This window comes from Chrysemys picta, chromosome 2 (genome assembly GCF_011386835.1).
Source record: "Chrysemys picta bellii isolate R12L10 chromosome 2, ASM1138683v2, whole genome shotgun sequence".
Classification (NCBI taxonomy): domain Eukaryota; kingdom Metazoa; phylum Chordata; order Testudines; family Emydidae; genus Chrysemys; species Chrysemys picta.
In genome coordinates, this window is record NC_088792.1 from 117097746 (window position 1) to 117122840 (window position 25095).

Sequence of the window (25095 nt, forward strand, 5' to 3'; positions counted from 1 at the left end):
TCAATTATTTAGATAATGGTATAGAGACAGTACACTTACAAAGTTTGTGGACGATACCAAGCTGGGAGGGGTTGCAAGTGCTTTGGAGGATAGGATTAAAATTCAAAATGTTCTGGACAAATGGTCTGAAGTAAATAGGATGAAATTCAATAAGGACAAATGCAAAATACTCCATTTAGGAAGGAACAATCAGTTGCACACATACAAAATGGGAAATGACTGCCTAGGAAGGAGTACTGTGGAAAGGGATCTGGGGGGTCATGTGGACCACAAGCTAAATATGAGTCAACAGTGTAACACTGTTGCAAAAAAAGTGAACATCATTCTGGGATGTATTAGGAAGAATATGTAAGAAAGACACGAGAAGTAATTCTTCCGCTCTACTCCACACTGATTAGGCCTCAACTGGAGTATTGTGTCCAGTTCTGGGCACTACGTTTCACGAAAGATGTGGACAAACTGGAGAAAGTCCAGAGAACAGCAACAAAAATGATTAAAGATCTAGAAAACATGACCTATGAGGGAAGATTGAAAAAATTGGGTTTGTTTAATCTGGAAAAAAGAGAAGACTGACAGGGGACATGATAACAGTTTTCAAGTACATAAAAGGTTGTTAAAAAGGAGGCAGGAGAAGAACTGTTCTCCTTAACCTCTAAGGATAGGACAAGAAGCAATGGGCTTAAATTGCAGCAAGGGAGGTTTAGTTTGGACATTAGTTAAAACTTCCTGTCAGGGTGGTTAAGCACTAGAATAAATTGCCCAGGGAGGTTGTGGAATCTCCATCATTGGACATTTTTAAGAGCAGGTTAGACAAACACCTGTCAGGAATGGTATAGACCAGGGGTTCCCAAACTTGGTTCGTGGCTTGTTCAGGGTAAGCCCCTGGCGGGCCGCGAGACGCTTTGTTTACCTGAGCGTCTGTAGGTACGGCTGCTCGCAGCTCCCAGTGGCTGTTTCCAGCCAATGGGAGCTGCAGGAAGCGGCGCAGGCCGAGGGACGTTCTGGCCCCCACTTCCACCAGCTCCCATTGGCCTGGCGCAGCGAACCGCGGCCAGTGGGAGCCGCGATCGGCTGGACCTGCGGACGCGGCAGGTACACAAACCGGCCCGGCCCACCAGGGGCTTTCCCTACACAAGCGACATCCCAAGTTTGGGAAACACTGAGGTAGAAGATAGAAAGGTCAGATTTTTATTAGTTTTTGATGATAGACTAAATATTTCAAAGAGCACAGAGATGAAAAGGAGGGAGGTCTAGCCGTGGTTGGCATAGGGTGACCAGATAGCAAGTGTGAAAAATTGGGATGTGGTTGGGTGGGGGTTAACAGTGTATATATAAGACAAAGCCCCAACAATAGGGACTGTCCCTATAAAAATCTGGTCACCCTAGAATGGCAGGAGGGAAGGAAGGAAGGAAGAAGGCAGCAGGAAGGGGATCAGAGGTGAAAGTAATGAAGGCAGGGACAAAAAAGTGGGGGAGAGGGGAGAAAGAAGGTCACCGGAGACAAGGGGGCAGGTGAGATGGAGCAGTAGAAATCAAACACACAGTTAAAAGGCAGTAGAACACAGTACAGAAATCAAGCGATACAAGGAAGTGGTAAGTCAGTCTGGTATCTAAATGAGGCAAGTGAATCATATGAGAACTCAGGGGATGGGAGTGAAGTTGTGTGGTGATGACAGAAGGGAGAAGTCTACAGGCTCTAGAGGTCATGTCTGCTGTTCAGTGGAGTCCCAGCAGCTCTTTTTAAAATCCAACTCCTGTTGTCTTGGTGTCTGGGGAGAGTGAGAAGATGGGACCCAGGGGACCCCCTCCAGCAGCTATAGACTCAGGCAGCAGAGCAGGGTAGTGTAGCAGTTGGAGGGAACGTGGAGTCTCAACTTATGGACAATATATAGGTCCTCCTGTAGCCCTCCTACTCATGGATGTTCTGGTGTTAACTTGTGTTTAAGGTTGTAAACAAGTAATCTCGACCAGAGGCATCAAGCATTATACCTAAGGAAGGCCACAGCTGATCTTCAGGTATGAGATAGTCACATCTGTGACCAACTGCGGAAATGTCTATTATTTTTATGAATATTGTGTGACTCAGTTTCCCTGTTCAATTTTGTATTGCAGCCTGTCTGAATCAAAGAAAGCTCTAAATAGGATATTACAGAACCTAGCAAGACAGGTAAAGCAAAGACAGACTTCTTTGAAGCTGGGAAACAATGGTTAGAATATCAAGTGATGGGAGAATTTACCTCCCTGGCTCCATCCAGGCTAGGATAATTTACTTTTACCCAGGTAAAGCCTGAAATCAAAAGGCCCTTACCAGTTAAAAAGGTACCTCTGCCAGATAGGAAGGGGCTTTTTGGGTGAGCTGAGAGAGGCTGGCCAGGGATGTGTCAATGAAAAGGCTGACAGACAGAGACAAAAAGATTAGGCAGCAATGCAAGCTCTGTAAATTGGTTCTCCAAACTCAGAGACAGGGAATAAACCAGACCTGCCTGAGCTATGGATAGAGATGCTAAGCTTAGGTAAGGGAATATGCATGTAAAAGCCTCTTTGTTATTTTATATCTACTTTTCTAAGCACTGTGCAAAATAAATCATACATGGTTTTGGAGAAGCTGTTTCTGTCTTTCTACAAACGTATGCTGTCACATAGGCTCCCAAAGAGAAACCCTAACCAATAGCTTCGGTCTCATATGGATTATTCTTTAGAGGTTTCCTCTCTTTAGTAAGTTCCTCCAACCCAGGAGCAAAAGATCCTTCTGTTCAATTAAAACCACAGTTTACACTAGCAGTTCTCTTTTGTTCCTTTTAAGCAGTAGCCTTACCTCAAAAGCCCTGTTTCCTTATGAGGTTTCCCAGCAATCTATTTAACAGTTGTAACTAATACCTAGTTAACTTAGGGCATCTGAAAAAGGCCATTTTATTGCTTCTCCACAGGTTCAATGCCTCATTATTATTACAAGTTAAAGCAAAGGGTTTATGCATATCTTCACATTATTTTCTCATTTTTTAATTTGGCCTTTAATTTTGTTTGGCCAAACATAAAACAGAATCAATTTCATTTCTTTGAGGTTGCATTGCTACCACCTCACTTTAAATGGACAAAAGTATGAACTGCAACAAATATGCACCCATCTTCTTTTCTTGGAGTGGGGAGGGCTATGAATTTTCATAGGTCATACTATCAGTAGACCTCTTAAGAAGTTTTAGTCTATAAAATGCTGCCACACCTATAAATGTGATAGGAAACCAAAGCTTGTTAGCCTTGACAAGTTACTGTAGCTGTTTTATCCCTTACTTGGCGATCATCATACCACCTCTTCAAGAATTCTTCTAAATCAAATAGTAATAGCAAAATTAGTACAGCAAACTGGCTCTCCCTGTGCAGCATTCAACTAGTAACACAATCATGGGCATACTTTGAATTTAGCTGATACCAAACTAGTGGACCCAGGAGAAATTCTGACAGAAACAGACGAACACAGCCATAAGTAACCCGTAAGGAAATGGCCCCTCTCAAGCATACAGTAACACTGCCCTCCTTTTTCCATTTTGGTCAGACTTCTTGTTTTCTTTACTTCTATGTAAATAATATCATCTCAAGCAGCCATCATCTTACTTGTAGGTCAATGACAGCAGCAGCAGGGCCATGCATAAAATGTTCAATGTCCCCCCAAACCAGTCACTGATGGTCACAAGTCATTTGTGGTCACCAGTCATTTGTGAAACAGGGTAGTGCGTATCACAGCAAAGTTATTTGGGAAATCCAGAGCACAAGGAGCTCTAGACACAGATTATTATTTTGATTTTCATGTAAAGAAAGAGGCTTTTTTCTTCACTGGGATTTTAAAACATCTTCAATAGTTTTGCAGTGTAAAAAAAGTTTTTTTGTTGCTTATAATGTACACGAAAGATACAAGCTAGGCAGACATACTTATATAACTGGATTTTAAGGCACCAGTTTTTCTGCTTTGTGATTTTTTTTTCTTATTTGCTGTGGCATGGACTTGAGAGTATTCAAAATGAGACCCTGAAAGTAATCAAGCGAGGCAAATGTACTCCCTTGCCATATGATACACATTTATAATGAAATGATACCGTGAAATTCCATTTATAGTGAAATAGAATGAAAGTCCAAATGTTTAAAAACTATTTCTGACATGGCACTTTGGCAACCAGTCTGATCCCAAAGTTTATTCTGTTGCCAGTTCGGATACACCATGCTAATGGAAATGCAGGTTATCCTCACAGAAATGGCCAACTGGTGAAAGAGTTCCAGCCTCCAACAGCACACCTTGCCAACTACTGACTGATGTTAATGTGTAGAAATCAGAAAAGGGATTTCAAGATTTCAAAAAGAGAACAGTAGGAGTACATATGAAATACCTATGTGTGGTCTTTAGAAATGTGTACATGCTTTTAAAATAATGAGTAATATTCATGCTCAGCCTGGAGTTGCAAAGCACTAGAAACTTAATCTGGTCCCCCTGCCTAATTGCTATGTTCTAAATTCTACTCAAGTTTGATTTAATTTTTTTAAATTTCATTTTTACTAAATTACTAAAGATTTTGAGGGGGTGGGGGGCAAGGGAAAAGATTTCCAAGTCCAACTAAAACAAATCTGGGTATACATTACAACAAAATACAACAACAAATATGCAACTTACCCAGTACCAAAATATGCAGCAGCATTGACAATAATGATCAACAAATCCCAAAGGTTTATAATGATATGACAGGATGCTTTGATATCCTTTTGAGAATCTAGACCTTTGTGGATTGCAAACATTAGAAATGCAGCAAGTAGGTGAACTCATGTCACACGTCTTCTTTAACAACGAAAAAATGAAAGGAAAACAATCCTTCTCCGCTTTCATGAAGTCTCTGACTTTTGACTAGATTCATGCAAGATTTCAGCCCTCAATTATGTCAGATTAAAGGCTTTTCAAAGCACCAAGAGCACTTTCAACTAAGATGAATAGTAACTCCTGTCTTTCTCTGCTCCGTTTTAAAAGAGAAACTCATGTTCTGAGTTTTTGAGTTGAAGAAAGAGGAAACCACAAGGAGGAAGTACAAACGGTTGGTGAGAATGGTCACATCTGAGTAAAAGGTTAGCATTTTCAGGGGAAAATTAAAAAAAAAAAAAAAGATTCCATCTCTAATACTGGACTGCACACACATTGCTTCAGTTTCTCTTCCCACACACACACACAGCAAAATCAACGAGAGAGTCGCACACTTCGTTGCTTCTGTAGATGAGTGCATTATACACACCAGGGACAACTCGCATCCTTACATTCCACTTTACAAGATTCCTGGGAGCCACCCTCCTCTCTGTATTTCAGCAACTCCTGAAACCTCCCCTCTAAATCCTCTTCTCACACCAGGGGCTCTGTGTGCCTCTCATTCCTCTTACCATACCAGGGATCCTCACTGTCTCCCCATCTAGAGGTTCTATGTATCCCCCATTTACTCCTTTTCCCATGCTAGGTGCTCTGTGCCCGCCTGCCCCCCCTCCCCATACTAGGGACTCCATTCTCCCTCCCTGTCAGGCATTCTGTGTGCACCCTATTCCCCACTATGCACCCTATTCCCCACTATGCCTCCCTACTCCTCCCAATCCCTATTCTTATTTCCTTCCTTTTTGTCATTCAGGGTGTCAACATGTTAAACTCTGTTGGGCCATGCCAGTGGGATATTATTACACTGGAAAGTGTCAATGGCTGCCAACCACTGGTTCTTTGAGCTACAGAAATTTACAGAGGTGGCTGAAGCTGCTGGCTCTGCTCAACAGATGGGGGTGGGGGGAGGCTGTGTCTCCCTCATTTTCCTCTTCTGGTTTTCCAATTTCCCCCCAAATCAACAGGATTCTGCCTGCTGATGCCTAGAACATTTGCTGAAGTTTTGGCTTTGATGGGATGCGATGTTCAAAAAATTAGCACATTGCATCCACACGGAGAAATATTACTGAGCTGAGTATAGGGTCTTGCAAGCTTCGCCAGTGAGTCTTGTGAGAGAGAATTTGAAGTGCTTATAACTCCGGTCACGGCGGCTCTGCTCCTCCCCGACTCTTCGGCTCTGTTTAAGAGCCGAGCGCTATGGGCTTTGGGCAGCCCCCATACCTCCGGACCCTGCGCCGCCGGAGCCCGGGAGAGGAAGTGCCCGGCTGGAGGCGCAGGGTCCGGAGGCAAGGGGCTGCCCGAAGCCCAAGCGCTACCGGCTTCACGGTTTGCCGGGCAGCCTCCAGACCCTGCGCCCCCAGCTGGGCGCTTCCCCTCCCGGGCTCCAGCTGCGCTGGGGAAGCGCTGGCTGGGGGCGCAGGGTCTGGGGGCTGCCCGGGAAACCGTGAAGCTGGTAGCGCTCGGGCAGCCCTTTCCGCGTGGCTGGGAGTGGGAGGGAGGAGGGGGCGGAGTTAAGGTGGAGTTGGGGGCGGGGCGGAGTTGGTGCGGGGTGGGGTGGGAAATGGGTGGGGCCAGGACCCCGTGGAGGGTCCTCTTTTTTTATTTGTTACGTATGGTAACCCTAATCACACCTCTGTAAGACCCCCTTGTACCAAGTTTGTCTAGTAGGGCTTTGCATCAGGGGACGGGAAGAGGTTATAGGAGAAGGATCTGCCTTTATGCCTTCATATTACAGGATATACCCATAGGCGGCGAGTTGTATGGGCTCATGGTGCCCGGGCTCCAGCAATATTCAGGGCCTGGGGCCCTGGCTCCACCAATGTTTGGGGCTGGGTCTCTCCCCTGGCCCCGCCTGCCGCCCCCACGCGCCTTCCCCGAGTGCCTCTCAGCCCCCACTTGCTGTCCCCACTCGCCTTCCCGGGTCCCCAGAGCAGACTGTCCCCGTCAACTCGCAGGGCCCTAGTGCCCCCAGCTACTACTGCCAGGGCAGACTGACCCTGAGCCTGCCCTTTCCCCTCAGACTCTTTCATTTTCCAATGGGACCCTCCACCACCAAAGGGCGCCCTCCCACCGCCCGCAGTCACTGCTCCTGCCCCACGCTGGACAAGGGGCAGCCTCACCCCCCACCCCCAGTGAGGCTAGAGTCAGGGGCAGCAGCAGGGGAGGAGGCACACATGTGATGGCAGCCCCCCCCCAGCACCCACCGCAGGGAAGACAAGGGGGCTTCCTCTACCTGAGAGAGGCCCTAGGAGCATATGCAGTGACAGTGGTGCAAGGTGAATGTGGTGCAGGGAGGAAGTGGGGGGGGGCCTCTCCCGGAGCTCGCTGCTGCCTGCAGGGAGAGGGCTGGGGGGAATCCTCCTCTGTGGCCCTTGCCCCGGGGCAGCCTGTCTGCACCCTAAACTCCTCATCCCCAGCCCTGTCCCACCCCAGAGCTCTCACCCCCTGTACCCCAACCTTCTGCCATAGCCCTGAGCCCCTCCGACCCCAAACTCCTCATCCACAGCCCTCACCCCTGCACCCCAGCCCTCTGCCTGAGCCCCTCCCACACCCCAAACCCCTCATCACCAGCCCCACCCCAGAGCCCTCACATTTTTACATTATTTTAAAAAATATACAGTAACTCCTCACTTAACATTGTAGTTATGTTCCTGAAAAATGCTACTTTAAGTGAAATGATATTAAGCAAATCCAATTTCTCCATAAGAATTAATGTAAATGGGGGGTTAGGTTCCAGGGAATTTATTTTTTTTGCCAGACAAAAGACATATATATATATATCTATATATATATATATATATATATATATACACACACACACACACAAGTTTTAAACAAACTATTTAATACTGTACATAGCAATGAGGATTGTGAAGCTTGGTTGAGGTGGTGGAGTCAGAGGGTGGGATATTTCCCAGGGATTGCCTTACTGCTAAATGATGAACTAGCACTTGGCTGAGTCCTCAAGGGTTAACACGCTAATGCAGCCTCACACTCTATAAGGCAGCAGGAATGGAGGGGGGAGAGAGGGGAGACAGCATGGCAGAGAAAGAGACAGAGACACACACCCTGTATGTGAGAGAGAGACTTTGAGACAGCAGCTGCTGCTGCCAGCAAACTCCCTCCATTCTGAGCCCTGTCGTGCCCCCCTCCACTCTGTGGAGATGTGGGGGCAGGAACCAGGGAGGGGGACACCCTGACAACAGCACCCCTCTTCCCCCTGCCCCCCCTGCACATAGGATGCAGACAGCAAGTGTGAAAAATCAGGATGGGGAGAGGGGTAATAGGAGCCTATATATATGAAAAAGACCCAAAAATCAGGACTGTCCCTATAAAATCGGGACATCTGGTCACCCTATCTGCACAGCAAGGAGGCGGCTCCCGGAGCAGCTCCAAGGCAGAGGGCAGGAACAGCACAGGGCAGTGGGTGGGAGGGACACCTGAACTGCCAGCAATTGATAACCTGCTGGGCGGCAGCCACACAGGGAACTTAGGGGAGCTGATGGGGGGGGCCTGGCGGTCCACCCTGGTTCCAAGCCCCCACCAGCTAGCTCCAACGGGCTGCTCTTTTTGCAAGCTGTGGACAAAGCAGGCGGCTGCCAAACAACACTATAAGGGAGCATTGGGCAACTTTAAACGAGCATTTTCTCTAATTGATCAGCAACATAACAACATTAATGGGGACCATGTTAAGTGAGGAGTTACTGTACATGTTTTCAGTTTCACAATATGCCCCTTAAAGAATTTAGTTTGGACTAAACTCTCACCATAAGGAATTGTAAAGCTGTACTTGCACCACCTGCCTTATCAGGAGTTATTCTACTAGTGTTGTGCTGAACGACAATTCTGCTCAAAAAGAGGAGCTCAGACGTTCTAGCTGAGATCACTAGAGAAGCAAATATGCAATGTGGACACTAGCAACATTTAATGAAAGATTTCAAAGGGGTTAGAAAACTGATGCTGTTCTGAAATAGATCGCACTTGTGGTACCCGGGGCCGGATTAACATTTTGTGGGCCTGGCACCAAAAAAATTGTGGGCCCCCATAGGAGCAATGGAGCATGGCGCAGGGAGGTCAGTCCCCAGAGCAAAGGGCCAGCCAGAGGCAATGGGGCATGGCGTGGCAGGAGTGGCCCCGCTCCGCCCAGCCCAGTGCAAGGGCACTATTTACAAACCGGCAGTTGCCAGAGGCACAGTGGCCTGCCCAGCCCTGTGCTGCCAGCATGCCCTTTCCCCTCGGCGGTGGGCCCATGCCACGCCACACAGCTCCCCCGCCCAACACCCCATAGGTGCTGACTCCATGGGTGCTCTAGGGCTGGAGCACCCACAGAAAAAAAGGAGTGTGTGCTCAGCACCCACCAGCAGCCCCATCGATCAGATCCTCCCCCTCGTCCCCGGCACCTCCTGCCCACCACTGATCAGCTGCTCAGCAGTGGGCAGGAGGCCCTGGAGGGGAGGGGGAAGAACAGGGGCAAGAAGCAGGAGGGTGGAGTGGGGGCAGGAAGAGGTGGATGACAGGGCCTTGGGGGAAAGGGTGGCGTGGGGGCGGGGCTTAGGACAGAGCTGGGGTCAAGCACCCATGGGGAAATCAGAAATTCAGCACCTCTGCAACACACACACACACACACACACACACACACACACACACACACACACGACTGCCTAGGCCAGAGCTCTTCCAAGACCCCCCCCCACAAATGCAGAGCACCCTGCAGAACCCTGCAGGCTGAGAGGAGCCAGTGGTGGGCAGGGGGGAGCCAGCAAGCAGAGCAGGTCAGGGCCCCTTCTGAGCATGGGCCCAGCTCCATGGCGCCACTGTAAACCCAGCACTGGTGGTACCTTAAATAGATCACACTTGTGGTACCGCTCTGAAAAGTAACTGTAAAAATGGCAGCCTTGAGTTTCCTTAATATTGTCTCAATAAGTTCTAGATCTAATTTGCGCAGAATGTAAGTGTTACTTTCTCTTTACCAGTCCTAGTCCTGCAGACACAGACTGAAGGTCAAGTCTTTTTATTGGAACCGCAGTCCTTGCCTTCTAGTTGTCTGGCTTCTTACGAGGAATGGTTGGAGCTGCCTTACCTAAATAAAATATCTTATATGCAGTATTGTTGTAGCTTTGTTGGTCCCAGGATATTAGAGAGAAGGTGGGTGAGGTAATATTTTTATTGCTTTTATGGCTTATTACAACAATCTATAACCCACTATCCCCTGCAGCCTCCACCAGCACCACTTTTCCCCCCTATGGCTGGAGGGGTGTTAACTGGCCACTTCACCTTGAATGGTCTTCTTTGAAATATGTGTTAACTACTTATGCTAAATAATCTGTTCCACCTTGTATTTAACTATGAAACTGAGTACATTTCCTAGACCTGAAGAAGAGCTCTGTCTAAGTTTGTCTCTCTCTCCAACAGAACTTGGCCCAATAAACGATATTAACTCACCCACTTTCTCCTGAAAATATCTTGAGCATTAATTAAGCATTGAAACACTGTAGTAGGCTTGCCTGTATGCAGGATCATGATGGTTGTAATTAGTCTCAAATCTTTTGTTTAGTGTTTGCTTGTTGGTAAAGCAATATTATAACTTATTCATCTAAATCCTAGGGGTAGTACTAGGGTTGCCAACCATCTGGGTTATACCCAGTCAGTCAATTTTTTGGCTTCTGTGTCCGGGTATCATTTGACCAAAAAGGGGACCTGGCAACCCTAAATGGCACCCGAACCAAAAGTCTGGTTACCGAGGGCAGGGGAAGGCACTGGGTCATTAACGCACGCCAGCCTCTGCTCAGCCAGGGCTGCCTCCTACCTTCAGGCAGGCTCCTTGAGAGGATCCAGCAAGTGGGGGTGGGGGTGGGGGGAGGAGGGAAGAGTGCGCAATGTGGGCGGGGCCTGGGGGCGGTCTGGTTATCGGCAATTAGAAAGGTGGCAACCCCTAGGTGGTACAAAGTTAACAGTGGAGGGTAATGTGGAAGAAGTGAGTATAGAAGTGAATTTGAATTAGAAGGATGAGGAGCCTGGTTCTAATCATAGTTTAGTGTGACTAGTTGAAATTATGACTGCACAACTACTTTGTGGTCTGACAGCAAACACTTTCCTAACATTTCCTGTCTGAGCAATGTTAAGTTGGTGGCTGAGCACTTACAATAACTGAAGATGGTCACAAAGACTTAAAATAAACTCATGCCTACTAAATATAGTTGGTTTTTGTTTCTCTATAGCATCCTGTCTGTATCCAATTGGTTTAATGTATAAATTCAGATTGATCTCAGCTCCACCCTCCATACGCCCATTCATAATTTTAACCAGGGCCCTGATCCTGCACATGGATCCATGCAGGCAGACTCCTGCCTATGCAGAGAGTAACTAGTGATTCTGGAGTGTCCAAATGGAGACTCCTTAAAGGGGCCTGATTTTGAAAAACTGCTGAACATCTACACTCTGAATATCAAGTCCCTTTAAAGGGATCTCCACTTAGACACCCAAAAATCGAGACACCCAAAATCACTAGTCACTTCTGAAAACCTTGGTCAGACTTTTAAAGAGTTGCTTCATGCTTGCTAAATTGTTGTAAAAGATTTCTAAAGTTCTAAAATATAAGGACTTAATAAAGGTGGTTGTATTTCTTGCCCTGTCATGTGATTTGCAGTGCATGAGGCTGAGGTTTAAAAGAGGGGGGAAAAGTTCCAGTGTGGATTTTTAGCAGTGTAAATACTCCTTTGCTGTGAATACGGCCTGTTACTAGGTTACAGGTGAGCTGTTTGAAACTTACTTGGAGGTTGCTGAGAATTTGGAGATACTGGCAGCTAATAGAAGTATTGATTGATTTAAAATTGATCAAGTTTGATATATAACTTAATTAGTTTGTAATTTACAGTTATGTTAACTTCTTTAATTTTGGTGGAGACTCTAGTGCTTGGAAATGTACCAATAAATAATATGCATCATTTATCCTTAGGCCAAATATAGTGCAACAGTGGTTACAGAAGAAAGCAAGTCTTCTTCCCAGTGTTCTGCATTGCATTCTAGGGAATTGGAGAGGTGTTTCTGCCCCCCCTTCCACTGACAATGAAGTAAGAACAGTTAAATATAATGCCTAAAATATAAACTTTGTTTTCTTTATGAAAAAATGTATTACCCACCAAAAGAGATGAGGTAGGTCAAATCATTTATTTGCATTAACTTTGTTAAGATTTCTACACTTGATCTAAATTATTTCCTTTTGAAAATTAAAGAATTGACACAAATGCATTCCAAGGCATTAAAGAATTAAAATAATGTGCCTTGAACTGATGTAAAATTTAAGTCTTCTAGTCTGTTTTAACTAGTCTTGGAGACAGGTGCTACTTAACTGCCAAATTCTGAGGAGATTTATTGTGTTGGAGCTGTACTAGATATAGTTATAAAAAGCGGTGTGGTCCAGTAAAAGATCAGAATGCTAGGCATATAATGTTTTTAATTTCTCATTAACTCATATCAACTGTAAGGGATTACAGGTAGAATAAAACCCACTGCCTTGAGAGCAGTGTTGTAGCTGATAAACAGCTGCTTGCCTGTTGCTAATTTCATTAGGTATAAATGAACCCTTTAAGAGGTATATCCAGGGGCAGCAGGTTTGTATAACTTTTGGTCGTGCCCAGAACAGGTCCAAGTCCCGCTCCCACCCCCCCCACACACCTGCCTTGTAAGCCAATATACAGTAACTCCTCACTTAAAGTCGTCCCGGTTAACATCGTTTTGTTGTTACGTTGCTGATCAATTAGAGCAGTGGCTCTCAAACTTTTTTTCTGCGGACCACTTGAAAATTGCTGAGGGTCTTGGTGGACCACTTAATGATCTTTCCAAATGTTGTATGTACCATTAGCTAACTAATGTAAAGCGCTTTGGATAAAAGTGCTATATAAAAAATACCTTAAATAATAATAATCTTTTTTTGTTCTACACATAAAAACACACAACTCATATTTTAATATCAGTAGTCTTAACCTTTCTAATGCGATGGATGTGCCCTCTCTCCCCTGCCGCAGCAGCCCCTAAGCTGGGACTGGGAAGAAGGGGGGTTCTTTCCCTCTCTTCCCCACTGCAGCAGGCCCTGAGCTCTGGCTGGAAAGGAGGGGGAGTCTCTCCCCCGCCACAGCAGCCACAGAGCTGAAGCTGGGAAGGAAGGGGGTCTCTCCCCAGCAACCGCATCCCTGAGCCTCTTTCTATGGCCACCGTAGCCCTGCACGTCCCAAATTCCCCCCACCCCCTCTTCTCACATCACTGACCCCTCCTACCTACTCCCTATTCCCCCCAAGGCCACCACCTTACCTTACATGTGCATCTTCTCCAGGGCCCAGGCACCTTAATAGAAGAGCCACACCTGCACGGCTCCACTAATTAGGTGGGTGGCCCTTCATTCTCTCATGTGCGGCCGCTCAGGAGTGTACCTTAGAGGGAACTATCCGCAGACCACCTGAATGGAGCTCGCGGACCACCGGTGGTCCGTGGTCCACAGTTTGAGAACCTCTGAATTAGAGAACGTGCTCGTTTAAAGTTGCCCAATGCTCCCTTATAGTGTTGTTTGGCAGCCGCCTGCTTTGTCCACACCTTGCAAAAAGAGCAGCCCGTTGGAGCTAGCTGGTGGGGGCTTGGAACCAGGGTGGGCCAACAGCCCCCCATCAGCTCCCCTAAGTTCCCTGTGTGGCTGCTGCCAAGCAGGTTATCAATTGCTGGGCAGTTCAGGTGTCCCTCCTCCCACTGCCGTGCTGCTCCTGCCCTCTGCCTTGGAGCTGCTCCCGGGAGCCTCCTGATTGCTGTGCAGGAGGTAAGGGGGAAGAGGGGTGCTGATGTCAGGGTGTCCCCCTTCCTCTGCTCCTGTACCCCATCTCCACAGAGTGGGGGGGAGGGAGAGGGACAGGACAGAGTTCAGGATGGAGGGAGCTTGCTGGCAGCAGCTACTGTCTCAGAAATTTTATGGTGGAGCTCTGTCTTGCCAGGCCCCTTCCATCTCCAGTATGGCATCTTCACAAGTTGGTGTGTGCACTCAGAGGCACAGGGCCCACCTACACTGCACTTGTGCCAGCTGGGAGTTCCCGTCCAATAGGAATTTTCTGCTAATAGGTGCAGCTGGGTTACAGTCCCTCTGTACCATCCACTTTGTGAATTTGGCCCAATATCTTTTCCATTTGTACCCAAAATCAGAACTTAAGTTGTATTTAAAATTCAAAAAGTGATCCCTCCCCACCCCCCCACAATAAAAAAAAAAAGCAGGCTCACTTCCCTTGCTCATCCAGCATTCGACATTTCTTAACCTAAACTAAGGGTGCGTCTACACTTGCCGGTAGATCGGCACTGCTGCAATCGATGTAGCGCATGTCAATTTAGCAGGTCTGGTGAAGACACGCTAAATCGATGGGAGAGCACTCTCCCATCGATTTGTGTACTCCACCTCCCGGAGAAGACGCTCTCCCATCAACACGGCTAAGTGTAGCAACCTCGGTAAGTTTATCTAAGAACTGCTATTCTAGAAAGCAGATTGACCAAAAAAAAAAAAAAGATGTGCACACAGATAATGCTAAGTAACAGATTTAATTTGCCTAATTTCTTGGTGGCAGAGAGAAGACTATATCTCCCCCTGTCTTCTAGTGTATCAGCCCCAAAACTAAAAAACTTTCAGGAGTGGGGGGAAAGAAAACAGGTGAGCGGGGGAACCATGTAATGATGATTCCAAACAAAGCTTTTAAGCCTAATTGCTAGCAATCATTTATATTTCTTTTCTGAAAAGAACGATACAGACATTTACAGGTCCATCAACACACCGAACTTCAGGAGTTATTATTCCTGGTAACTGCACAAAAATCAAGTGATCTAGAAGTTACTATGGAAGTTATTATGAAACTATGACAAAGTATTAATTGTTCACATTTGCTATCACTAATACTCATAATTATCTATTAAGTTATTACCCTTAATTTTACCAGAGCTATTTCTCATGTTTTCTTCGGAGGAAAAAAAACAAGCAATGACAGAAAGCAGCTTCTTTTCTAGAAGGAAAAAAAAAATCTAGCATCCAGGTTACTAAAAAATTCTAAATGCAAACTCTGAATTATATAACATGCTGGTAGGATACTGTCAGGGCCGGTGCAAGGATGTTTCGCGCCCTAGGCGAAACTTCCACCTGCGCCCTCCCTCCTCCCCGAGCCCTGCGGCAGCTCCCCGCTCCCCCCTGCCCTGAGGTGCCCCCCCAATGCAACTCCCCAACTTGAGGCACCTCCCCATGGCAGCTCCTCACCCCACCCCTCCGCCCTGAGGTGCCCCCCCGTGTCAGCTCCTCACCCCGCCCGGGGAACCGTGCGGCAGTTCCCCACCCAAGCTCACCTCTGCTCCGCCCCCTCCACGAACACACCGTCGCTGCTCCACTTCTCCTGCCTCCCAGGCTTCCGGCACCAAACAGCTCTTTGGCACCGCAAGCCTGGAAGGGAGAGAAGCAGAGCGGGGCGACGTGATCAGGGGAGGAAGCAGAGCAGAGGTGAGCTGGGGCGGAGAGTTCCCCTGCGTGCCACCCCCCCCCCTTACTTGCTGCAGGCAGCCCTCCCCGCGCTCCCTGCCCCAGCTCCCTCCACCTAAATGCCAACGACGACCGGGGCAGCCGAAGAACCGGCCGCCCCGGTCGCCGCCGAAGAAAATGTCACCCCCTAAATGCTAGCGCCCTAGGTCACCTAATAGGTTGCACCGGCCCCAGATACTGTAAATTCTTCAGGAAGTAAATGGACATCACTGCAGACAGAGCTTTACAAACAGAACAGTTTTGCCAGCTCACTAAAGCTTACACACCAGTTCCACAACTTAATGAGAGTGCAATAGGTGTTTGCCAGGTATGGGGTGTTGGTAATTAACAAAGCTACATAAAAGGAATAAAAGTAAGTCTGTTATCCTACTCAAACTGAGAGAGTTTAGAGAGAATCTCTGAGAGTAGTCATCCTCCACTGAACAGCCAAACAAGACTCCACCGGTGAAAAAGAAAATATCACCAAGTGTTTGACATAGAAAATAAAGGTGACTATACTATGAGCTGACTAACAAAGTACTCCCCTTTAATTTTCGTGAAAGTACTTGGGTGAACTTTGAACTGTAGAGTATCTACAGCAGGGATCAGCAACCTTTGGCACCAGGGTAAGCACCCTGGCGGGCCGAGCTGGTTTGTTTACCTGCTGCGTCCGCAGGTTCGGGCGATTGCGCTCCCATTGGCCACGGTTCGCCGTTCCAGGCCAATGGGGGCTGCAGAAAGCGGCGGCCAGCACATCCCTCGGCCTGCATTGCTTCCTGCAGCCCCCATTGGCCTGGAGCAGCGAACTGAGACCAATGGGAGCCGCGATCAGCCGAACCTGCGGACGCGGCAGGTAAACAAACCGGCCCGGCCCGCCAGGGTGCTTACCCTGGCGAGCCGCGTGCCAAAGGTTGCCGATCCCTGATCTACATTTAGGTGACTTGCTTATTCAGTATTAATAAGCAGTATCTGAAAAAAAATACACTAGGGATCTGCTGTGTGCAGTAGCCATCAAAAGTTCTACAAGAATTAGATTTGATCTGGTGAAACTTGAGGGGTTGAGGACTGCCATAAAAAAAAAAAAATCTGTGTCTAACAACATTACATGACAATATTAACTGAATGTAAACAAAACCTGAAGTGCTTCCAATCAAGCTTACCAAGAAAAATCATCTTCCTCAAAATGTTGCCTTTTTACAGTTAAAAAAAAAAAGAAAGTTAGCTATCAGAACAAGTGTGAAGAGAAATGGCACCCCAAATGTTTTCTTTAAGTCGTGCTCTGAATGTATAGCTTCTGGATCGTGGTAATTTAAAAAAAAATTATTTGTGTTGTTACCCCCATGCCTGCCACACACAGACAATTATATACCAATATTTTGACTGGGTAAAAGAAACAAAAACATGCCCTGTCCTCTGGTTCAAGTCTTTACAGACCTAAATACTGAAGACTCAGAGGAAGGATGGTCTGCTGGTTAAAGCATTGGACTGCGACTCACACCACTAAGTGACTTCCGGTGTGATCTTGGGCAAGTCATGAGCAGTGTACAGTCGTGGTATGCTGTTGATCTGCACAGGGACTCTTTATGATGACCAGAATAAATTATTATATGAAAAAAATATTTTTTTCTTTAGCAGGTCAAAACAACAGCAGATATATATAATAGCTTATAGTCATGTATTTCACTGTGACTGGCAGATCAGTGGCAACAAGCTACAGTGAAATCTGCCTACATAGTTTTATAATGGATCCAGTTTACTGGCAGTCAGTCCTTAGAGAACGAACTTGAAAGCCTTCCTGTTTGTTGCTTAGAATACTGGATTGATGCTATGAAATATGATATTACTGCTATTAATATGTAACTGTCCTCTTGTTGCTAGTAAGTATTCATCACTGAAAGTTCCTCAGTTACTAAAGAACTGCTTCAAATAAATCTCTCATTGGCATATCATTCTTTGAGATAGTAGAGTTTTGTTTTGATTTTTAAAGTGAGACATCTTGACCCACATTGCTCAGATTAAAAAGCAAACATAAAGAAGAATGATTACTTTGATTCCCAAAGTCTATTGTATTAATTAGGGCTAGTAGTAGCAATATTATATTGTTAGTTTATTATCTCTGTTGTTATGTCTTTACAAGAACTTGTAGTATTTTGAGGACTTTTGGAAGAAAACTAGAACTTTCGTGCATGTACAGCAATTCAGACTTTTGCTCCTCCTCTTTAGCTCAAATTTAATTTTGTATGTACTGGGTAACATACGTTCCAGCCAGGCCAAAAGAAGCTGGATTATCACTGTCCAACATATGCTGGTTGTGTCAAAATAAAAAAGTACCAACATTGTCTTTAGAAACAAAAACAAAACACTGATCTTCACTATGGATATTTCTCCCCTAAAAAAGCAAGACAAAAACACATCTCAAATTGGTTAGGGGGGCAGCATAGAAAAAGCTTCAACAGCCAGAACCATTTTTAAAGCAAGTTTTGTTAAAGTTTTTTCAGATAGTTTAACTGAAATAGGTAAAAGAGCAGCTTTTGTCTATACTGTAGCTCCAACCAATTTTAAAACTGGACCAATTTTTGGGAAGATTATGCTAGTGCAGTACAGACATAGCCTCATGAGACGTGTTTTGTGAATGCATCCACGTGCAAAAATTTGGATACAAACTTGAGATTCTGTGATCTGTTTCTTGATTCTCCACTGTATGTTTAAATTCAAATAGATTTTACCTGTAAACAAAGACACATATTCTTGTCAAGGTTTGGAGACATTTTATAATAATTGAGCAGAGAAGCGTCATGGCAAATTAGAAACATCACTCAAATGTATCAATTGCTGGGTAGTTTAAGTATAAAAGTATAGTGTCTCAGCAAAAACACAGAATATCATAATCTGAGTCAGATTAAGCAGCCTCTCAGAGCTTTTAGAAGTTTCACTTAATGAAAATAAAGTTTCCTATTACTCTAACACACAAGCCTATTTCCTCTAGAGAAATAGATTTTCCATCAGGTCAAGCTTACAAGGTTGTCAAATTGAGTGGTTTCGGTTTAGTCACAAGAGTAGATTTTTCCCCACAGTAATTCTGTGTTACAGTCTGATTAGCCCAACACTGGAATAGTTGACAGAACTGCTGGAAAGAAGAGGGCAACTTGCATCAGTGTTATTAGTTCCTCATTTTCACATCTAAAGACTTTAACCCAGAAGCGTAAGATATAATGGCCATGAACAGTAGGCAATGGAAATTAAACCTAACCCCTCCTTCATGACAATTGACCAAGGAACTGAACTGTTTCCATAGGAAAACAAAAAGACAGAGCTAGATTGGAAATGCCTCCAAAAAATGACTGAAGGAAGGTCACAGGAAATGTTTCAAGAACTGCGTGGAGAAATTGGCCTTTAATGAGAGGATTGCAAAGAACAGTTGTGTATCAGTTCAGATTTTCTCATTAATAAATTGTTCATAATGGACTTTCTGCATGAGAATAGCAAATGTCCCGATCACTCCTTTCAGCACTAACATAGTTTGTTCATATTTAAGTAAAAACAAAACAAAACAAAAACAAAAAAGATCCCAATGCAAACAGCAGCAACAAGCATATTTCTATCAGTCCATTCCCCACTAGACAGCACCTGTACAGCCAGCTCCTGAACTACATACAGCCCTTTCCTGCTATCAATAAGTGTTTACAGAATTAGGCCCAACTCCTGTAAGAAAAAGGAGGCAAACTCTGAACGGGGCTGCGCTGCCCCAAGATCTCCTAGAAGCCCGCAAAGTTGTTCCAATTTGCAATTGCAGTGCCAGCCAAGGGGGACCACAAGCGTTGGGTTTCAGTTGACTTTCCTGGCCCCACAATTGTTTCAAAGGCAAATTCTCCTCTACCCGAGAAAGCCCCAACTGGAAGCAGAGCCTTGGATGGCTCCAAAGCTTGTCTCTCTCACCACTAGAAGTGAGGCCAATAAAAGCTCTGACCTCCCCCACCTTGTCTCTCTGAAGCCCCGAGCCCAGCCAGCATCCAACAGGCGCAAGTGACCCCAGGAGCAGCTAGCCACAGCCCAGCCCCTCGTTAGGCTCTGCCCTCACATAAGCCGCTACCCCGGGGACTATGCGACGGCCCGCCCGTGCAGCCTCGCAGCTCCCGGCGCCCTGCCCGTACGCCCCTTCCCCAGCGCCTGACGCATCCCCGGGCTCTGCGGGAGCCTTGCGCACAACGCCCCCGTCTCCTCCTCCCACCCAGGCAGGTCCCTGCCGCCGCCGCCGCCCGAGTCCCACCTGCCGGAGACACACCGCACAGGCCGGGGGAGTCATGGCCGCTGCCGCCCGCCTCAGGGGAGCCGCTCCCGCTGCAGAGCCATGGCCGGAGCCAGGGGCCGGCGCGGTGGCCGGGCCAACTTCGGGGCAAGTCTGGTTAGTTTTCCTTAAGGCGGCAGCTGCCTTTGCAGCTATGGAAACCGCTTCAACTTCTCTCCCCGGCCCGGCCGGAGTGTCTCCTGGGTCCTAAAGCTGACCCGGTGGGGGGCGACTCCGTCTCCTGGGAGGGAGCAGCTCTTGGGTGCCCGGTGAGCTATGTGCCGCCTAGGCATGCCGGAGACCAATCCGCAGAGCAAACCCCACAAGAGGGAGAGGAAGGCGGGGGTGCGCCCAGACCCAGGCTTCTAGCCTAGGATAGAAGCCAGTCAGTCAGCTGGCCTGCCATACCTGTATGTTAATGGTAGGGCAACATGCTCTCTCTGCTAATGGGCGCTAGAGCCAGCTTCTAAGGCTAGGTCTATACTACCCGCCTGAATCGGCGGGTAGAAATCGACCTCTCGGGGATCGATTTATCGCGTCCCGTTGGGACGCAACAATCGATCCCCGAATTGGCGCTCTTACTCCACCAGCGGAGGTGGTAGTAAGCGCCGCCGACAGAAAGCCGCAGAAGTCGATTTTGCCGCTGTCCTCACAACGGGGTAAGTCGGCTGCGATACATCGAATTCAGCTACGCTATTCACGTAGCTGAATTTGCGTATCTTAAATCGACTCCCCCCTGTAGTGTAGATGTACCCTAAGTGAAGCGCATGAACCTGAACTGCACTCTTAAGGGTGCTGGACTGTTCGCTGAGCAAAATCACATTCTGCTGCCACAGCTACAGATAAGGTGACTAGATAGCAAGTGTGAAAAATCAGGATGGGGTAGGAGATAATAGGTGCCTATATAAAACAAAGCCCTGAATACTGGGACTGACCCTATAAAATCAGGATATCTGGTCATCCTAGTTATAGAGGCCTTTATCTTGTACAGTGTGGGGCCCTAGCCACTGCCCTACTGTGGATACTTTAGCTGGAAGATGGGCATGCTGTGTCCCAAATCCTCAAATCAACAGGAATTAGGTGCCTAAATACTTCTGAGGTTCTGGGCCTATGTCTCTAAAGTAGCAACCTGAAACGGAATTATAATTGGGGCAAGGGACATCTTATTTGGATTTTATGTTCTAATATTTGTGAACGAGGCAGTGCCCTAGCTGCCCCAAAGGAAAAATTGCTGTTACTCCCCCTCCCACACAACATTTGAAATGGTCTAAAGCAGTCTAGATGCACAAGAATTGTCATGTATTTGTAACCCACACACCTCCTGGGTGTGGTGTTCTGTCCCATCTAGTGGCACCAAGACCACTTAAAGAGAGAGAGAAAATAAGTCTGCTCTACAATGTTAGGTAACAGGCAGTTCACTTTTAGCGCATGCAGTAGAGGCTCATGCACTAAGCTCTAGAAGTCCCTGGTTCGATTCTGCCTGCTGTCGACTAGGGTCTGTTGGTATTACATATTGTTGATAGCCCTCAACAAGCCATTGTGTGAAGGGTGCCATACAAGCTATGGCCAGAATGAGGTTAAAACACCTCAGCAAACAGTTCTGCTCACCAGTGTGAGTGAGTGGGTAAAAAGATGATAAGGAACCTCACTGGCAGATATAGAAACCCAAAGGGAAGGTATTACTCTAGGAAGAGAAACAGGATGTGGTTCTGTTCTAATGAAGTCTAAGCTAAAAGGAAAGTGGCAGGACGCTATTAATGATTATATTTGTTATAAAATAAGTTGCACTGCATCTGTTTTTCAGCTCCATCTAGCCCCTCATGACTGGCTGAAAGGGTCAGTAGCCTGTATTTCAAATTTAATAGAAGACAGCTGAGACATAACTTTTTCTAAAAATACTGAAGAAGCTACCCATCACCCATTCCCTGGGCCAAATGCCTTTCTGCTGTGCACAGAAGTGTTTGCCTTTGTGGCCTTTCTGCATAACATGTTGCAGTCCAGTTAAGCTATTAGTTTTGCTGACAGTATTTTTTTTGTATTTATTTTTTGTTATCCTCTTAACATCAGTTTGGGATTTCTGAATCTATACTACCTGTAACACTGGTAAACCAGGAGCCAGCTCTTGCCAACACTGCAGGCATCAGCTGAGCATTGACAAATTCATAGCTGGAAACCAGACCAACTCACCTGTATGTTAGTATTGTTCAAGATAGGTTTTAGACTTGTAAGGATGTGTGTAGTGTTTAGACACTGTAAAATACTTGTAAGTTGCTGTATGCATTAATCTTGCTTGTAATGTCTGTATCTCACACTATCAGGTAATGTGTAAGTTTTGCTTTACAACTGTAAAAATACCTGCTCTGAACTTGTGAACCCAGGCAGGAGGAGTGATTTTTTTGGAGTAAAGCAGACTTCAGCTTGGCTGGGTGGCAAGATAGCCTGGAGGGCCGAAAGGGACTGACTCTATGATCAGACTGTCATAGCTCTTCAGGGGTTCACCTTTGTTACTGGGTTGGTGAAATCTAATTATAGATCATACCATCATTATGGGGTATTTGCCCTGCTTTTTGACAGTCTGCTGTGAGTTTGGCACTCCCAGTCGTGAACCGCTCCAGACTGCCTGACAAATGGTATAGTCTTTTAGTAAACTAAAGATTTATTAACTAGGAAAAATAAATGAGAGAGTTATTTACAGGTTAAAGCCAGCAACATGTGAGTTACAGTCTATGGTTCCAAAAGGTGGCAGAGCTGTAGTAACAGGTTTCAGAGTAGCAGCCGTGTTAGTCTGTATCCGCAAAAAGAACAGGAGTACTTGTGGCACCTTAGAGACTAACAAATTTATTAGAGCATAAGCTTTCGTGGGCTACAGCCCACTTCTTCGGATGCATATAGTTTGCATATCAATTCCAGCTCAGCCGTCTCTCGTTGGAGTCTGTTTTTGAAGTTTTTCTGTTGTAAAATAGCCACCCGCAGGTCTGTCATAGAATGACCAGACAAGTTAAAGTGTTCTCCCACTGGTTTTTGAGTATTATGATTCCTGATGTCAGATTTGTGTCCATTAATTCTTTTGCATAGAGACTGTCCGGTTTGGCCAATGTACATGGCAGAGGGGCATTGCTGGCACATGATGGCATATATCACATTGGTAGATGTGCAGGTGAACGAGCCCCTGATGGTATGGCTGATGTGATTAGGTCCTATGATGATGTCACTTGAATAGATATGTGGACAGAGTTGGCATCGGGCTTTGTTACAAGGATAGGTTCCTGGGTCAGTGTTTTTGTTCAGTGGTGTGTGGTTGCTGGTGAGTATTTGCTTTAGGTTGGGGGGTTGTCTGTAAGCGAGGACAGGTCTGAGCTGGAATTGATATGCAAACTAGATACGATCAACTTAGGATTGAATAAGGACTGGGAATGGCTGAGCCATTACAAACATTGAATCTATCTCCCCTTGTAAGTACTGTGACAGACCCAGACCAGTGGGGTATAGGAGTCTGATAGAGGGCAAATATACTGGTCACTGGATGAGTAGTTTTCTGTTCCCTGAGTGACCAGAGCAGGGGCTGCACTAGAGTAATCAGGAACCTGCTAGAACCAGTTAAGGCAGGCAGGCTAATTAGGACAACTGGAGCCAATTAAGAAGAAGCTGCTAGAATCAATTAAGGCAGGCTAATCAGGGTACCTGGGTTTTAGAAAGGCACTCACTTCAGTTTGCGGTAGGGTGACCAGATCACCCAAGTCAAATAGCGGGACGTGGGGGGGGCGGGGCAAAAAACAAAAAAAAACAAACCACCCTTCCTCCACAAGCGCTGGAGGGAGGCCCGGGAGATGCAGGGGAAGCGCGGGGCCAGGGTGAGTGAGAGTCCGGCCTGGCCCCAAGCAGGCAGGACTCAGTTGGGTGGTAGGGAGAGGAGGGGGGCGACCCGCGGGGCCAGGCGGTGGCTGTTCTCCCCCCTGAGCAGCGGGACTCGGGAGCAGCCGCTGCTGCAGCTCCCACTGCCGCGGGGGGAGGAAGCGGCCGATGGCCAAGCTCGGCGGCTGTGGCTCTGGCGCCCGGGCCCGAACCCCCCGAGCCGGGGCCTGCTGCGGGGACCCAGCAGTGTGCACGCTGCGCCCAGCCCCTGGCCAGTCATGTCTGGGCTGCTGCCCAGCTGGTACTATCCCGCGGCGGCCCCGGAGTGGGGGCAGCAGGCCGCAGCCCCAGCCCCCCTGTCCTGCTCGGGTCCCGCAGGGGAACGAACGGGGCTGGGCTGTCGATGCCTCCGCCCCAGGGCCGCCGCGGGATTGTACCACCTGGGCAGCAGCCCAGATGTGACTGGCCAGGGGCTGGGCACAGCGTGCGCGCTGCTGGGTCCCTGCAGCAGGTCCAGGCTCAGGGGGTTCGGGGACGCCAGAGCCGCAGCCTCCAAGCGCCATGGCCACTTCCTCCCCCCGCGACAGTGGGAGCTGCAGCAGCGGCTGCTCCCGAGTCCCGCTGCCCAGGGGGGGAAAACAGCCGCTGCCTGGCCCCGCGGGCCATCCCCCTCCTCTCCCTACCACCCAACTGAGTCCTGCCTGCTCGGGGCCAGGCCGGACTCTTACTCACCCCGGCCCCGAGCTTCCCCTGTGTCTCCTGGGCCTCCCTCCAGAGCTTGTGGAGGGAGGAGGAATGGTGAGCCTGGGGAAGAGGCGGGGATTCGGGGAGGGAGCCAATCGGGGGAGGACGGGGTGGAGGCGGGGCGGAGGGGGCGGAGTGCGAGCACTTCCGGGCTCCAGGCTCCGGCGCATTTCCTTGTTTGTCCAGTGTCCCAACCACACGTCGGTCGGGACGCGGGACAAACAAGGAAATATCGGGACAGTCCCGATAAAATCGGGACGTCTGGTCACCCTAGTTTGCGGTGCAAGTGTGAAGAGCTGGGAGCAAGAAGTGCAAGGAACTGAGAGGGTGTGCTGCTGGAGGACTGAGGAGCACAAGTATTATCAGACACTAGGAGGAAGGTCCTGTGGTGAGAATAAGGAAGGTGTTTGGAGGAGGCCATGGGGAAGTAGCCCAGGGAGTTGTAGCTGTCATGCAGCTATTACAGGAGGCACTATAGACAGCTGCAGTTCACAGGGCCCTGGGCTGGAACCTGGAGTAGAGGATGGGCCCGGGTTCCCCCCAAACCTCCCAATTGACCTGGACTGTGGGTTCTTCCAGAGGGGAAGGTCTCTGGGCTGTTCCCCAACCCACATGGTGAATCTCTGAGGCAAGAAAATCCGCCAATAAGTGCAGGACCCACCAAGATAGAGGAGGAACTTTGTCACAGTATTCTCACACTTCTTATCAAACTGTCTGTACTGGGCTACCTTGATTATCACTTCAAAAGTGTTTTTTTTTTCTCTCTCTTACTTAATTGGCCTCTCAGAGTTGGTAAGA

The 25095-nt window shown here is 47.5% G+C and overlaps 1 protein-coding gene across 3 annotated transcripts in view; it reads right to left on the reverse strand.

The window, feature by feature from the left end:
- LOC101934137 (palmitoyltransferase ZDHHC11) overlaps window positions 1–19902 on the reverse strand; it is a 97157-nt gene extending 77255 nt beyond the window's left edge. Inside the window, exon 1 of one of the 3 annotated variants that reach the window (XM_005296520.5) lies at window positions 19684–19902. In XM_005296520.5, coding sequence (XP_005296577.1) covers window positions 19684–19719 — 36 coding nt within the window. In that variant the 5' untranslated portion in view covers window positions 19720–19902. Of the gene's footprint in view, window positions 1–4657; window positions 5002–19683 lie in introns of those variants that run through there. The other 2 variants (XM_065584064.1, XM_065584063.1) reach the window with 2 other exon arrangements.
- Window positions 19903–25095: the final 5193 nt, after the last annotated feature.